This window comes from Carassius gibelio, chromosome B5 (genome assembly GCF_023724105.1).
Source record: "Carassius gibelio isolate Cgi1373 ecotype wild population from Czech Republic chromosome B5, carGib1.2-hapl.c, whole genome shotgun sequence".
In the NCBI taxonomy this organism is placed as follows: Eukaryota; Metazoa; Chordata; class Actinopteri; order Cypriniformes; family Cyprinidae; genus Carassius; species Carassius gibelio.
Genome location: NC_068400.1, coordinates 28,363,046 through 28,379,237, shown reverse-complemented (window position 1 = coordinate 28,379,237; position 16,192 = coordinate 28,363,046). Strand labels below are relative to the sequence as shown.

Sequence of the window (16,192 nt, the reverse complement as noted above, 5' to 3'; positions counted from 1 at the left end):
GACTTTTCATGTAGTCACAAACAAAATAACAAATAACTAGTAGCCAATAACTTTATAATAAAGTACTAAGATGACATTGCTATTGAAACTCTTCTTTCACTTAATCCACTTGCTTAAAGGTCAATAGTGCAATGTCTCCCTCTACTGGAATCAACAGCTAATGTACATTTCTTACATATTTTGACACACTGGCTTGAACTCTTCCTTGTTAGGCATGGTTATTAAAATAGGAAATATTGAGTTGAAAATGTAATTGTATACATTAAATGTATACATGCCTTTTTGACAATTTAATATCGAACATTTTATCTAATTTAATCTAATCTAATTTGATCTAATAATCTTATTTAATATATTTTTTTTTTTTTTCTACCCAAAACCAAAGTACTTGTGTATATAAACCTGATAAGATACAGAAAATGTTGAATATAAAATAATAATAATAAAAAAATATATTATTATTTATTTTGGCCCATAGAACTTATATATTGCTGTTTATTTATGTGTAAATAATCACGTATTTTTTTCTTCTTTGCGTCACTTTTGATACCTAAATGCCAACAACTGACTGGAGCCCATATCAAATCTGACACCCTTTCACTTATTACACAAATCTTATTCTAAAATATAAACACCTTTTATGCTCTCATTTTGTTTTGTGTCTTTTGAAGCATGATTTCATGAGACAGTTTGGCATTCACTTAGTCTGAGTGGGAGAAACTGGACATCATCTCCCACGAGCGCTGGAATGCACAGGTTCCTCGCGCCAAACTTGAGTATCAAACCTCAGAGCTCTGCCCTGCCTTTATAAGCGCTTTACAGCCGGCTGGCGTGACGCATTCTAGGCTGCAGCATCACCGTTATCATCATCATGAGCGAGGAAGAGCAGAATAACGGCTCGCTGTCTGTCAGGAAACCGTCTCGTATGCCGAAGTGTTCTCGCTGCAGGAACCACGGCTTCGTGTCCCCGCTGAAGGGCCACAAACGCTTCTGCAACTGGAGAGACTGCCAGTGTCAGAAATGCAGACTGATCGCTGAAAGACAGCGGGTCATGGCAGCACAGGTAACGTTACGCTAGCCACCCTCGACGGGATGCGACTCCAGCTATAGTCTCTTTTTATTTTATTTATTTGTTTATTCAGCGTTCATTGTATCTCCCGCTCTCTTGTGCTATAAATTCACTGTTTAGCTTAAAGTTACTGGTTTATAAATTTTAAAGTAAAACTACTTCATGTTTCATACCTTGCCAACCCTTTTGTTTTTAATTAATTGTTTTACTTAAAGAAAAACTACCGTATGTTTTAGCCATGTTTACAGTCTAGTTTACAAATAATTGGATTGTTTGCTACAATAATAAGGATAAATTGTTTACAATCATAGTAACGTTTTGTAGCTAGTTACATTGTTTTTCAGCTAACGTTAGCTGCAGTTTGGCGCCTTGGCGAGATTTTTTTCTTCTTCTCAGAAATAAGGCTGACGGTAGAAAAACATCCAATTTATTCGATTTAATTTATTGATATTTATTTATTTAGGTGTAAACATATTATAAACATATTATAAACTTTTATAAAGTAGAGAATGAAGTGACTCGGGCGTTTGAGGCCTTGAGGTGACTGTTTGTCGTGGTAACGTAGGTGGCGTTACGGAGGCAGCAGGCCCAGGAGGAAGAGCTGGGCATTTGCAGTCCTGTTAACCTGTCCGATCCAGACACTATGGTGAAAAACGAGGCATCTGGTGATGATGTGTTTAATATCACCTCACAACCACCGTCGCCCACCTCCAGCAGTGCTACAGCCTCTCCCACCAATCTAGGTGAGGAAACCGCATTCATTTGATTAAAAAACAAAGTTTACTCAAACATCCAGTTTACACACGTGTATTTCCTCTAGAACTGGATGTTTACACTATACGTGTTTCAAATAAATTGTGAAAACATTATTTTGAAATTAATTTAGGTTAATTAATTGGGTAACAAGTCAGATATTTTGACAAGAGTCAACTATATTACCAAGACAGATTGAACTTTTAACTGTAAGGGCATCTTTTGTGAATGTCAGCTTGGGAAAAAAATTGTCACAGGTTACAGCTGTGTCACAATTTTATGTACGCCTTGCAGAATCTGCAAAGATGTTTATTATTTTTACAAAACAATAGGGGCACTCCAGCATATTTAAACCATTTTTATGAATTCAATTATTTTGTCTTGTGGGCTATGTAAACATCTATTCTATTATGTCTTTTGAGGACCGAAGTAAAGAAACGCATGCAATCTTATTTTGTTAAAATTATTAACATTTTATAGATTACTCAAGGTGCATGTAAACTTTTGACCACAGCTGTATAGTTTATGTTGTGATTTTATGGAACTTAATTAATTTCATTGTTCAGTTAATTAATATCAATTTGCTGAAACATTTTTCTATACATTGTTTAATAACTTTGATAATGGTTTCTACTGAAAAGCCAATAAATAGCGTGTAATACATTTTAATTACAGATATGTTGTAAGACAGCTTTTATCTACTATTATTTGTATAATATAGATATTCATTAGATTTTTGTAGATAAAAGGTACCCAAATTGCTATCATTTTAAAAGAAAATTAACCCTGTGGTATTAACTGAAGCAAAAAAATGCTAACCTTTAGCATACTTTTTATTTAGAATTCTGAGTTTTCTTTTGAAATAAATTTCATCAAATTATGTTATCATAAATGCCTGATAAAGATAAAAAAATGTGTACTTCCCCTTTTTGTGGAATAAATAAGCTTTTGTTTTACTGTGTGTGATATGTCCTTGCATAGCATCAGGGGTTTCATTACAGTGACCTTCAGTATTTTTTCATGCTCATTATTTGTCCATCAATTTACACCCTCTTTTATTAAAATAAAACCTAAATTCAACTTGAAGTTTCTGTGAATCAGGTCTCTGTTGCTTGACCATGAGAAAATGAAGAGATAAGCACCTCTTCTTGACCTCCTGAACTGTCCATGACTGTAAGTGGCAGATAAAAAAATGAAAGGATCCGTGACCATGGACATCTTGTACCCATCCCATGATTCTCCATTCTGCTGCCCTCCTCAGAATATCTGTACAGTCAGTGAGGTGCACCTCCATGCTCATATGAGGGGAGGGGAGGCTCTCAGCATAGATGGCCATTGTGCCATGCCAGACCATATCCACGGAGGGCTGTTGTGTTCAATGAACACGAGAGACATCCTGTTCCTAGTGCTCTGATAGCACTGAAGAAGGAGTCTGGCTATCAGGACAGGTCAAGGCTACATATGCTCTGTAATTGTTCTCAGCTCTTTGGTTGCTTACAGATGAAACAGGAGTTACTGGAGGTTTTCAGTTATTGTCGTCAGAGATAAAGTGACATTGCATAACACACATGCTGAGCCATCTGTAATACACAAAGTAACTTCTTATATTACTGTGAATCTGCTATCACTTTCACTTAAAACACTAAAGTGTTCTGCATTTGTTGACCATATACATGTTTTATGCCTTGCAAATGCACAATAGATGAGGTTTGTTGTCAGAGAATATGAACAAAGTGAATGATTTTATTTTATGCTTCAAACAAAAACTATCTACTGTCTATGGGGTAAAATTAAATTAAAATTAGGTCAATTTTTCTGTTCTTGGTTTAGTCAAACTTATTTTTGATCAATTTCTTATAAAACAAGACTTTTATTTTTGTCACTTTGCTTCTCTAGTAAATGTATCTCTATCTTAATGTAAGAAATTGTAGACATTTGCACTGAAAAACAAGACAAAAATACTCATGAAGAACATCAGGGTCTTTTGCAGTGTGATCAGACTGCAGTGAAAGATATTTTCATATTCTAGTGTTTTTTTTTTTTTGTCATTTCTAGCGAAGGTGTGTTTATTAATTTGTATAGCTGGCATAATATAACTTATATAATTTACAATTTCGCAAATTTGTTAAATATGTCTTCTCATTTTAAGGCATAAGACTAAAGCTGATGATCTTGCCAGAGAAGAGCTCTCATTTTCACCAATTTGTCCAATGTTCCAGGGAGCCGTTCGATGCTGGCTGTAAGCCCTGCAGTGACCAGCAGAGGGCACACTGACGGCACGTCTGACCTGATGGTGGATGCCTCCTATTACAACCTCTACCAGCCCACACCATACTCATCCTATTATAGCAACCTGTACAACTACCAGCAATACCAGGTGAATGGACATGCTCCTCATGTCAAGTGCAATTAAGTACTCCTTTTCAGTTTTTAAATTAATGTTATACATTTATTTGATGCTAATTTGTACCACCATTATATGCTAATAATACATATTATTATTATTATTATTATTATTATCATTATTATGATTCTGTCATTAATTTATCACCCTCAAGTTGTTCCAAAATATCTTAATTTGAGTTTCGAAGAATAACAAAGTCTTATTTTATATTTAAAATAATGTGAAACAAGGACACCTTAAAGTAAATTGTTACCTATTTTTTTTTATATATTTATACCAATGTCGTCTTATAATGATCAATATTTCCTTTTTTTTTTCCAGAATGTTATTTATTTAAAAAAAAAAAATTGTTGGTGAACTACCACTTTAATACATAAACACATTAGGTGCAATAATAATAATAATAATAGTAATAGTAGTAAACCCCAGGTCCTTTTGAACTTTACTGTGCATGTAAATGTTTATAGTAGTTACACATGTGATGCATTACTTCAATACATTTTTTTTAGTATCAGAATTATGCACTGAAAATAACATTGCCTTTCTCCTGCTAAAAGTTACATATCTTATAGTTCTGGCATTACATTAGATGAAAAGTATGGTTCATACTGTTTTATAATTTAGATTTCTTAAATATTATTTCTTACACGTTAGCTGTGGTACTTTTTAACTATAAAATGTGTTGTTTAATGGTAAAAGTAACAGGAACTGTTCATGACAAAGATTTTTTTTTTTAATTATACTTCCAAAAATGATTTACATTTGTTTTGAATTAATCTACTGACCCCAAACTCAATCCCCTACTATATAGTATCTTCAAACCAACCCTTCAAACATACAGTACCCCACACTAGCACTCTAGAAAACATCCGTGTGAACGCCAGCATGGTGCACACACCTCCACACTCACCCAGTCTGCGTCCCATGTAGCCCAGGCCGTGGTAATAAGGTGATTAAGTGTGTTGCAGCAGTGTTGATAGGGGCCGCTGTCATTGGACCCGTCTGGCTTGTTGAAGTTGGCAGGCCATAGTGAGCTTCTGTCCTCGGTGTACAGTGATAATACCTGTGCCATCGTTCCACGCCACTGGCCAAACACAGCAGGAAGGTGTGGGGCTTTCATGCACGCTACACCTCTAACATGATGTTTACATTTCTCTGCTCCCCTCAGCCGGAACCGCAACTAATTCTGTCATTGGAGGTTTTTTAACCCTTATCCTTGTTGTATAGCTAACTATCACAAGACGACTGATATAGCCAAGTCTAGTTATCTTAATTATTTGGACTGTTGTTGTTTATAATATCAGTTATATATGTTTCTGTTAGTTTACTATCATATATATATATATAAAAAAAAATCCTAATCCTAAATGAAATTTTAGGTTTCTCATCATGCTGATAAGGCATTGACACACTCTCACTCTTCAGGCAGTAAAATATTATTTTAAAACTAGCTTGCGAATATTAATTAAGACCAATACAAAAAAAGGATTTTTAGAAACCTTGGCAAACTGAAAAGTATGAACATGAAAAATATGATTATGTACAGCACTCAATACTCAGTTGGGGCTCCTTTTGCCTGAATTACTCCAGCAATGCAGTGTGGCATGGAGTCGATTAGTCTGTGGCACTGCTCAGGTGTTTTGAGAGCCCTGGTTGCCAGTGTTGTGGGTAACGCGTTACAAAGTAACGCGTTAGAGTACTCTAATTACTTTTTTCCTGAAATGTGTAACTTAACGCGTTAGTTTCGTGCGTAAGTAATCAGTAACTTCGTTACTTTTTTAAAAAAAGTAATCCGTTATTTTAAGGAAAGGAAAATCCCGACTGCAGCCTGATTTTTGTCAGACAGTAGGCCTAGGTCTACTGTGCCACCTGCGGATGTACAGTATCAGCGGAGCCGAAGCTCTGTGATCGTAAAGTCAATGGCTGTGATGCGTCTGTGCCCTGCGCCTGACCCTGTGTGTGTGTGGGTGGGTTTTTTTTTTTTTTTTTTTTTTCGAACTCCCGGCAAGATAGCAGAGAGGACAGCGTTTGGTTTATGGAAGTACGCACATTATTTTCAATTTGTCAACGAAAAAGAAAAGAACATAACGGTAAAATGCACACTCTGCTTTGGTGAAAAGCTTCTGTCGACCGCCAAAAATTCTACCTCAAATTTAACGCTACGTTGTAATCACTACTTTGAAGAGTAAATGTAAGAGGACTGTGTTAAAGCGAATTTAGGCTTGTGACTGTGAGTGACACTTTAATAATAATTAGTTCGGCTATTAAGCGATTTGTCATTTGCCTGTGTGGCGGTGAAGGATTTAATTCGGTTTGTTATCATTTTTGTTTGACAGGCAGCTGTTAATTTCTGTTAGATCGTTGGCTGGCTGGTTGTTCATCATTTCTAAATGGATTTAAATCTGCAAGCCTGTTTAAGGTTGTGTTTACAAGCATACTTGTACTTTGATAACTGCATTATTTAAAGTTAAAGAAAAATCAGGAGTTATCTTGTGGTTCTCATAATATACAGTAGCCTAGGTTACCCGGGATGGGTAGGTGCGAATTTTGATTAATAATATGTTCTGTGATAATAAATAAATAAAACGCCATGTGGAATAGCCGATTGCTGACTGTCTTTCCTGTTATTGTTATTCTGCAGTGTTAATTTAGTCGGATGACTGACGTTATTCATTGTCGGGAGTCACGACTTCTAGGTGCATTTAAAGGGGCCGGGGGCTATGTCTGTCACGTGTGAGCCGCTGCAAACGGCTTTTAATTTTTGGTAACGCATGAGTACTCTAACGCGTTACTTTTATGAATAGGTAACGCTGTATCATAACTGATTACTTTTAATTGATGGTAACGTTGTAACCTAACTAACTACTTTCCAAAGTAACTATACCCAACACTGCTGGTTGCTCTGATAGTGGCCTTCAGCTCTTCTGCATTCTTGGGTCTGGTGTATCGCATCTTCCTCTTCACAATACCCCATAGATTTTCTATGGGGTTAAGGTCAGGCGAGTTTGCTGGGCAATTAAGAACAGGGACACCAAGGTCCTTAAACCAGGTACTGGTAGCTTTGGCAAGGTGCCAAGTCCTGTTGTAAAATGAAATCTACATCTCCATAAAGTTGGTCAGCAGCAGGAAGCATGAAGTGCTCTAAATTTCCAAAGGAAATGCAAAATTTACTTTCATCAGAGAACATAACTTTGGACCACTCAGCAGCAGTTCAGTCCTTTTTGTCTTTAGATGCTTCTGATGCTGAGTGGCTTGACACAAGGAATGCGACCGCTGAAATCCATGTCTTGAATACGTCTGTGCTTATTTGTTCTTGAAGCACTGACTCCAGCAGCAGTCCACGCTTTGTGAATCTCCCCCACATTTTTGAATGGGTTTTGTTTCACAATCTTCTCCAGGGTACGGTTATCCCTACTGCTTGTACACTTTTTTTCGACCACATCTTTTCCTTCCCTTCGCCTTTCTATAAAGCCCCTTTCACACTGCAATTCCGGCAAATACATAGGTAATGTGTCCTGGCAATTGTTCCCGGGCCACTAGATTTTGCACTTTCACACTGCCAGTGATTACCCGGTATATGTGTGTGTGTGTCACACACAACTCGTAAAGGTCCCGTAAAGACACATGACATCAAGGCGTGAAGTGTAATATACAAGTCAAAAACCCTAGGCACGTTAACTTTCACTTAAGCTGGCGAACAATCTCAGCGTCAGCGCGGAAAGTGAGGAACTAACTGATCTCTACTTCGTTAAAGTTTGCTAATTTTTTTTGTCGCAAACATTGATCTGCCTTCAAAACACCTGGTAAAAGAGTTGCACGATAACGTGCATTATCACTACAACACTGCATTAGTTTTTGCTTTTGTTCACACAGAGCTTGTTCTGGGACTAAACCCGGCAATGTTACTAGGTCCCCGACCTGGCATCAATCCCCGCATCGATCCTGGGATGTGTTTGCTTTCACACAGAATGAGACCCGGCAATGTTCCGGCAATTTTCCGGGTCCAACGTGCAGCGTGAAAGGGGCTTTAATGTCCTTGGACACAGAGTTCTGTAAACAGCCAGCCTCTTTTGCAATGACCATTTGTGTCTTGCCCTCCCTGTACAAGGTGTCAATAGTCGTCTTTTGGACAACTGTCAAGTCAGCAGTCTTCCCCATGATTGTGTAGCCTACAGAACTAGACTGAGAGACCCTTTAAAGGCCTTTGCAGGTCTTTTGAGTTAATTAACTGATTAGAGTGTGGCACCAGGTGTCTTCAGTATTGAACATTTTCACAATATTCTAATTTTCTTAGATGATGAATTTGGGATTTTCCTTAGTTGTCAGTTATAATCATCAAAATTAAAATAAATAAAAAATTGAACTATATCAGTCTGTGTGTAATGAATGAATATAATATACAAGTTTCACTTTTTGAATGTTATTAGTGAAATCAACTTTTTGATGATATTCTAATTATATGACCAGCACCTGTGTGTAATATATATGTGTGTGTGTGTATAACACACACACACACACACACACACACACACACACACACACACACATATATATATATATATATATATATATATATACACACACACACACACAGCAAGGATGAGTTTATCAAAAGTGACAGTAAAGACATAATATTACAGAAGATTTGTTTAAAATGAATGAGAATAATAAAATATGTTCTTCGAGCACCAAATCAGCATATTAGGTTGATTTCTGACCAATAATGTTTACAATGAAGTCTGTCATAATCAGTGTTGTGGGTAACGCGTTACAAAGTAACGCGTTAGAGTACTCTAATTACTTTTTTCCTGAAATGTGTAACTTAACGCGTTAGTTTCGTGCGTAAGTAATCAGTAACGTCGTTATTTTTTAAAAAAAGTAATCCGTTATTTTAAGGAAAGGAAAATCCCGACTGCAGCCTGCTTTTTGTCAGACAGTAGTCCTAGGTCTACTGTGCCACCTGCGGATGTATCAGCGGAGCCGAAGCTCTGTGATCGTAAAGTCAATGGCTGTGATGCGTCTGTGCCCTGCACCTGACCCTGTGTGTGTGTGTGGGTTTTTTTTTTTTTTTCGAACTCCCGGCAAGATAGCAGAGAGGACAGCGTTTGGTTTATGGAAGTACGCACATTATTTTCAATTTGTCAACGAAAAAGAAAAGAACATAACGGTAAAATGCACACTCTGCTTTGGTGAAAAGCTTCTGTCGACCGCCAAAAATTCTACCTCAAATTTAACGCTACGTTTTAATCACTACTTTGAAGAGTAAATGTAAGAGGACTGTGTTACAGCGAATTTAGGCTTGTGACTGTGAGTGACACTTTAATAATAATTAGTTCGGCTATTAAGCGATTTGTCATTTGCCTGTGTGGCAGTGAAGGATTTAATTCGGTTTGTTATCATTTTTGTTTGACAGGCAGCTGTTAATTTCTGTTAGATCTGGCTGGTTGTTCATCATTTCTAAATGGATTTAAATCTGCAAGCCTGTTTAGGTTGTGTTTACAAGTAAGCATACTTGTACTTTGAAAACTGAATTATTTAAAGTCAAAGAAAAATCAGGAGTTATCTTGTGGTGCTCATAATATACAGTAGCCTAGGCTACCCGGGCTGGGTAACGTTAGGTGCGAATTTTGATTAATAATATGTTCTGTGATAATAAATAAATAAAACGCCATGTGGAATAGCCGATTGCTGACTGTCTTTCCTGTTATTGTTATCCTGCAGTGTTAATTTAGTCGGATGACTGACGTTATTCATTGTCGGGAGTCACGACTTGGTGCATTTAAAGGGGCCGGGGGCTGTGTCTGTCATGTGTGAGCCGCTGCAAACGGCTTTTAATTTTTGGTAACGCATGAGTACTCTAACGCGTTACTTTTATGAATAGGTAACGCTGTATCATAACTGATTACTTTTAGTTGATGGTAACGTTGTAACCTAACTAACTACTTTCCAAAGTAACTATACCCAACACTGGTCATAATGACTGGTGAAAATGTAGCTTTGTTAGGCAACAAATGAATTACACAGACAAAATGAATTACATTTTAAAATGGAAAACGTTTATTTTAAATTTTAATAATATTTCACATTATTACAGTTTTTATTGTAGTTTTGATCAAATAAATCCATCTTTGCTGAGCATAAGTGTACAGTACAAGATGAAATTTTAAAACTTTTAAAGAAAATCTAATCTTTTGTACAAATGGTATATGGGGTCAGTGTCACAAATTAGCAGCAAAATAAGTGGGTAGGGGTTTCAGTTTGTGATGATAGATACATTAACATGTTTTAAGTGTATGGTTAAAGATTTACACCAGTGTATAATCAGATGTACTGTACTGCAAAATAATCATCAGTCTCTCTCAGAGTCAGATGCAAACCATGCAATTCTGAGTCCAAGCACATGAATCTGTCCTGGCAGCAGCCCTCCAGTGTGGATGTTGTCTGCATCAGACCATGCTGCACAAGTTTGAAGATGACTGTTAGAAGATATCAAACTGGACAGCATGAAATTGAGGATATCATCAAAGTCATGGCCCGTTCAACTTTGATATACCATCATCGCATTGCAACAGTTTTACAAGCCTTTATTAATCTCCCATCACCCACTGACATTAGAAAGAGTCTTCATACCATGACATATGATTTTCATATGGAGATCACCCTGTTTATACAGACTCTGATTTATGTGGCAAAGTATCCTCATTGTATCAAATCTGATCTACTCAAGTGTGAAGTAAATTAAATCTATATTTCTCCAGGGAGTCATTCCTGAGTGTTAAGTCAGTGATGGGGCCATATTTTAGCATATTTGTGCAGTTGGGACCCTGATGGCGACATATTGCTCCAGGGTCACCGCCTCCATCTTTTTAGTGCGTCCCAGGGTTTGAATTGCAAAGGTTAATGATATTGCTCATATGAAGATACAGCTCTTCAGCTTTAATTCTGATCTCCCATTGCCAGAATTTGACCATTTGAAAGACAAATGTAGGAAATATGCTATGATTCTTTTGGTGTTTTATAGAAAACAGTTTTTTCTTAGTTTGTTGTTGTTGTCTAGCTTTTTCTTTAGCTTTTGAAAAAAAAAAAAAGTTAATGTATTTAACTTCAGCAAGTTTTATTTGTGTGACCGTAATTATGATTAAAAATACATTTAAAAAAAATGGCTGGTTGCACAGATACTAAACACAGCTCTTATTTTCTAAACGTTTCTCATTACTGAATTAAAATTCAGGTAACACCTTTATTTTAAGGTGTCCTTGTTATATGCGTTACTTGCGCTTACTATTATAATAACAATGAATTATGCATAATTACATGCAAGTAACCCTAGACCAAATCCTAACCCTAACCATATAGTAATGATATTACTAGTACTTAAATGTATACTTACACTGTAACAAGGACACCTTAAAATAAAGTGTAACCAAAATTAATTTTGCCTTTTTTTGTGGAGCATTAAAATTGCAAAAAGTTGTTGTAGCAGAAGAAAAAAATCTCCCATGTAAAAGCTCAAATTCTTAAATAGTTTAAGTACGTTATGGTTGTTTAGCTTCAGTAGTTTAATAAAATTGTCATTAAAAAGTAAAGGAGCAGTTTAAAAATGTTTTAAAAAAATGTTTTCATTAGTTTGTTCATCAAATCAAAGACAATGCAAATTCACTTGTATTGGATTATTATATATTTGGATTTGAAGGTTACAGTAGTTCAGGTTCTCGTCAAATGGAATTACCTAAAGGAAATTTGTGATGTCCATGATTGAAAAAACTCATACATTATAATTAAAAAAATAGATGTTATCATGAAAAATCTGTTAGTCAATAGAAGCATGAAGCATGAGGTCTTTGTTTCTGCAAGAACGATGAATCTGTAAGAAAGATGTTATTGTGATTTAGGTTGCATCACTTAAGAAGGATTTCTCTTTCCATCAGGCTGTTTTGTAATCCAGAAACTTCATAGTTTTTGGTAGGATGTTGATTATTATGTATTCTATCTTATGTTTACAAAATCATAACTTGTTCCATGAAACTTTCCATCATAGCTTCTTCTCTTTATTAGGGTTCATTTGATAAGGGAGAGATCATCTGGCTTTTATCTTAGTGTGTCCATCTCCCGCCCTCTCCCACCTCCAGCGAGTGGGGCTCCGCTGCACTGCAGGTGGAGAATGAAAATATGAGGGTTGCGTAGAGGATCCAGACAGCTGATGGTGCCAGATAAGAGCTCACTCAGGGAGGTAAAGGACTCCAGCCAGCCCATATTAATGAGGCTGCTCTGGATCCAACAGCAGAGGTAGCACGACTCTAGCAGGCCTGGTCATTTTGTGGGCAGTTTTTTATTACATGAATTGGTAATCATAATGCGCTTTTAAACTGCTGAAGCTGTACTAAGCAAGCACTATGCAGTGTTACCAGATTTTGCCTAGATACGCTCATACCTGAGATAGAGATCGGAATCACAGGGAATGAGTTTGAATGAGGCATGAATTTTATTCCACTTGGACTTATTTTGATATAAGTGTTATGGTAGGTTAAGAGTGGCATAGAAAAGGCAGGAAATAGTTGAGGAGCATAACAAACATTTGGGCACATATTCCGTGCACCCCCCTCCCCCCTCTGTTTTATTTTTTATGTATGTATTGGTGGGGTACTGTTGAATAGATTCAGTTCAGTTTGTATTATATTTGTCATAGGCAATACAAGAGGCTGACGTTGTTTAAATAACAGTTTATAAACCTGTCAGGAGTTGATGGGGTGGACAGTAAATGGTGACATATTACTGGCTGACAGAAATCAAATTCCATAAAAGTGAAATTGAAAACACCCTAAGGCCTCTGTGCCGTCAAGTAGACAGCTTATTTTAAAGTTCTAGCAAGAGGGAAGAAAACTTGCCAGAGCAGTTTGTTGCAGCTTATTTTGAAAAAGAAAAAGAGAAATAAAGCAATCTAGGCAGGAGGTCAACCATAACGCATACTGGCCATTTTTTCTCCTTCTCGGACTAGAGGTTTATACGTCTAGAATGTACAGACTGTTTTACTGAAGCAATGAAACACTTGATACATGCATCATGCAGTGTGCAGACAGAACTCAAGACCCGGTTTAGGATCATCACTGTTGAGGCGCCATACACTTTGTGTCCAATTATAGGATTAAGTATGTCTTCTGGTTCAAACAGGGACTGTATGAGGATGAGAAGATTGACCAATTATATATAAATAAATTAAAACTCAATAAAGCCTCTAAAGGATGTTCAGCCTTTAAATTAAGACTTATTGGTAAAGCCACTGTATAGTATTAATATTTTGCAGTGTACATGAAAATTAGCTGGACCAACATTTTAGTGCATCCTTGCAGAATAAAAATATTTCTTTAAAAAAAAAAAAAAAAAACGCCAAACTTTGAACAGTAGTGTATTTTTATTTATTTATTTATTTATTTTTTTACTAAAGAAGCAAAGTGAACCGTCTCACAAAATCTTTGTTGCATTCATATTACTCAGCATTCACTCAAAAAAATTACTCTTTAAACTTACTTAAGTCAATTATGGACAGTGGTTCCACACAACCAAATTGTGTTTTGATAACATAAATGGATTTTTTTGAATCTATGCAAACTCCTTGTGTTGTGACAACACAACTGAATGAGGTAGAATCTATGTGAAATAGTAATGTTCAACCAACTCAATTTATTCACGTTGCTTCAGCTTAAACCGGTTAAGTGAACTCAACATGTTTTGATTTATTACAATCTAGCCAAATTTGTTTCACTCTATCAACATAAGGAGGTTTGTTTCAAATTACTCATTTCAATTATGGACAGTGGTTCCACACAATTAGTTCTAGTTACTTTAACACAATATTTTCTATTTAAAGTTACTCACTTCAACAATTTTTTTTTTTCTTTTTCTTTCTAAAATTACATGAAAAAAAGTCAGTCATTCATCTTCTTATGGGAAATCCAGGCAAGCAGTCAAGATGGGATTCTAACAAACATTACAGTGGAAAATGGTACACACATCTGGACCCTGTACGGTAAACAACAGAACTGGAATGTTCCCAGACCCAGAAACATAGTAAGGACATCAGTAAAACAGCCCACGTGACATCAGTGGTTCAACCATAATTTTACAAAGCTACAAGACTACTTTTTTGTGCAAACAAAATCAAAATAGCGACTTTATTCAACAATTCTTCTCCAAATCGCATCTTCCACCATTATCAACAGCACGTAAAGAATTAATGCGCATGGTGCTGCTGACCTCGAACACGCATGCACTGAGCCTTGTTTACACGCAGAGGAAAGCAATTTTCATGCCTCCTGTTACTCTCTATAATGGGGGCATATGTGATTTGTAGTAGAATTGTTAAATAAAATTGCTATTTTTTTTTCTTTGTACAAAAAATTTATTGTAGCTTTGTAAAAGTGTGGTTGAAGCATTGATGTCACATGAACTGTTTTACTAATGTCCTTACTATGACTCTGGGAAAATTTCAGTTGCATTGCAGCCTTTATGGAGGTTCAGAAATCTCTCGCATTTTCATAAAAATATTAGGGATGCATCGGTTGACCCGCCATCAATCGGAAACCTGACTTTTTTTGCTTAAAATACGCTATTGATAATCGGCCGGTCTTTGGCCTTTTTTTCGGCCGATTTTTCCGGAAGTGCGTCCGCGTGCTCAGACTAAATCTACATGAGGGTGAGTAATTAATGACATGTTTATTTTTGGGTGACCTAGCCATTTAAACACACCTGAACAAGCTTATCAAGGTTCTTGGGAATTTTAAAACAATAAAGTATTACTAGAAGTTCCAGGCAGGTGTGTTAGAGCTAAACTCCACACAACACTGGCTTTCCTAGATCAGAACTGGACACCCCTGCCTTGCATTAAAATGAATGGTTTTTGGGAGGCGAATGCATTCATAATCTGTCAGTTTATAGTAGTACCACATATTTTGTATTTATTGTATTAATAAACCTAATCTTATTCGATCTGTCTTTTGTCAATTTCCAGTGGCCAGTGAGAGAATAGTGTTTTAATACAAGGTTGTGTTGAGTGCAGTTGTTCTTACCTGTGTAGTGGGCACCAAGAGGGTTTCAGTATTTGTCCAAGGACTCTTCTTCATTATGCAAACATCTACATAAGTTTTGTAGTGCGGATCCAGTTTGGCAAAGATTGTTGATTCTGATGGGCCTAAGGTAATTCTGGATGTCTCAAATTCTGCACAAATCTGTAAACACATGAAGTGCAAAAAAAAAAAAAAAAAAAAAGGTTTAACAGCAAAAACCAATTCAATTATCAAAATATTAAGTGATTTATTTGTGTGAGTGATGAATAGTGTCATGTTTACCATTCCAAAAGGGTGAACCTGATTACATATCTGGAGCATTTGTATAATGTGAACAGCTCAGAGTAGTGTCCGGTTTAAAGTCATTGTATGACCACACCGCCATGTTCATAAACAAAGCTTCAAATACTTTCACTGTGCTGAGCCAGGGCTCTCCTAACTCGGTCTACATTTCATGGTTAGACATTTATTGATTATTTAGCTTTTGCAGTTAGTTAAAATATACATATTCTAACAAATAAAGGTAATTACTTCCACTTTTGAAAGTCATTATGTATTACTAGTATACAATAAATTTATACAAATAAATATATTTTGCACACAAAATGAGATGAGAGAGAAACTCCTATTCACCATTTGATTAGCTATAGGAGGAAGTAGCTGAATGACAAATAATTCTGCCTCTTAACATCTCTTATTGTAAGCCATATGTATAATAAAAGTAAAGGTAAGTGATAGGACGTTTTATTTTCGAATAAACATTTTACTAATAAATACAATCTCTCTTAAAATACCTTATTGGGTTATGAGATTTAAAACAGTTTGGTTTGATCTAGCGCAGAACTAAAACTTTAATGAAATATTTCCCCCAATTATAAAATAATTTTATGATTAGCTAGCTCCACA

General features: G+C 36.1%; 1 protein-coding gene across 1 annotated transcript in view; it reads left to right on the top strand.

The window, feature by feature from the left end:
- The first annotated feature begins 510 nt into the window (after positions 1 to 510).
- LOC127957031 (doublesex- and mab-3-related transcription factor 1) overlaps positions 511 to 16,192 on the top strand; it is a 28,307-nt gene continuing 12,625 nt past the window's right edge. Inside the window, exons 1-3 of the mRNA XM_052555364.1 lie at positions 511 to 1,063; positions 1,635 to 1,812; positions 4,042 to 4,199. Coding sequence (XP_052411324.1) covers positions 872 to 1,063; positions 1,635 to 1,812; positions 4,042 to 4,199 — 528 coding nt within the window. The 5' untranslated portion in view covers positions 511 to 871. The remainder of the gene's footprint in view (positions 1,064 to 1,634; positions 1,813 to 4,041; positions 4,200 to 16,192) is intronic.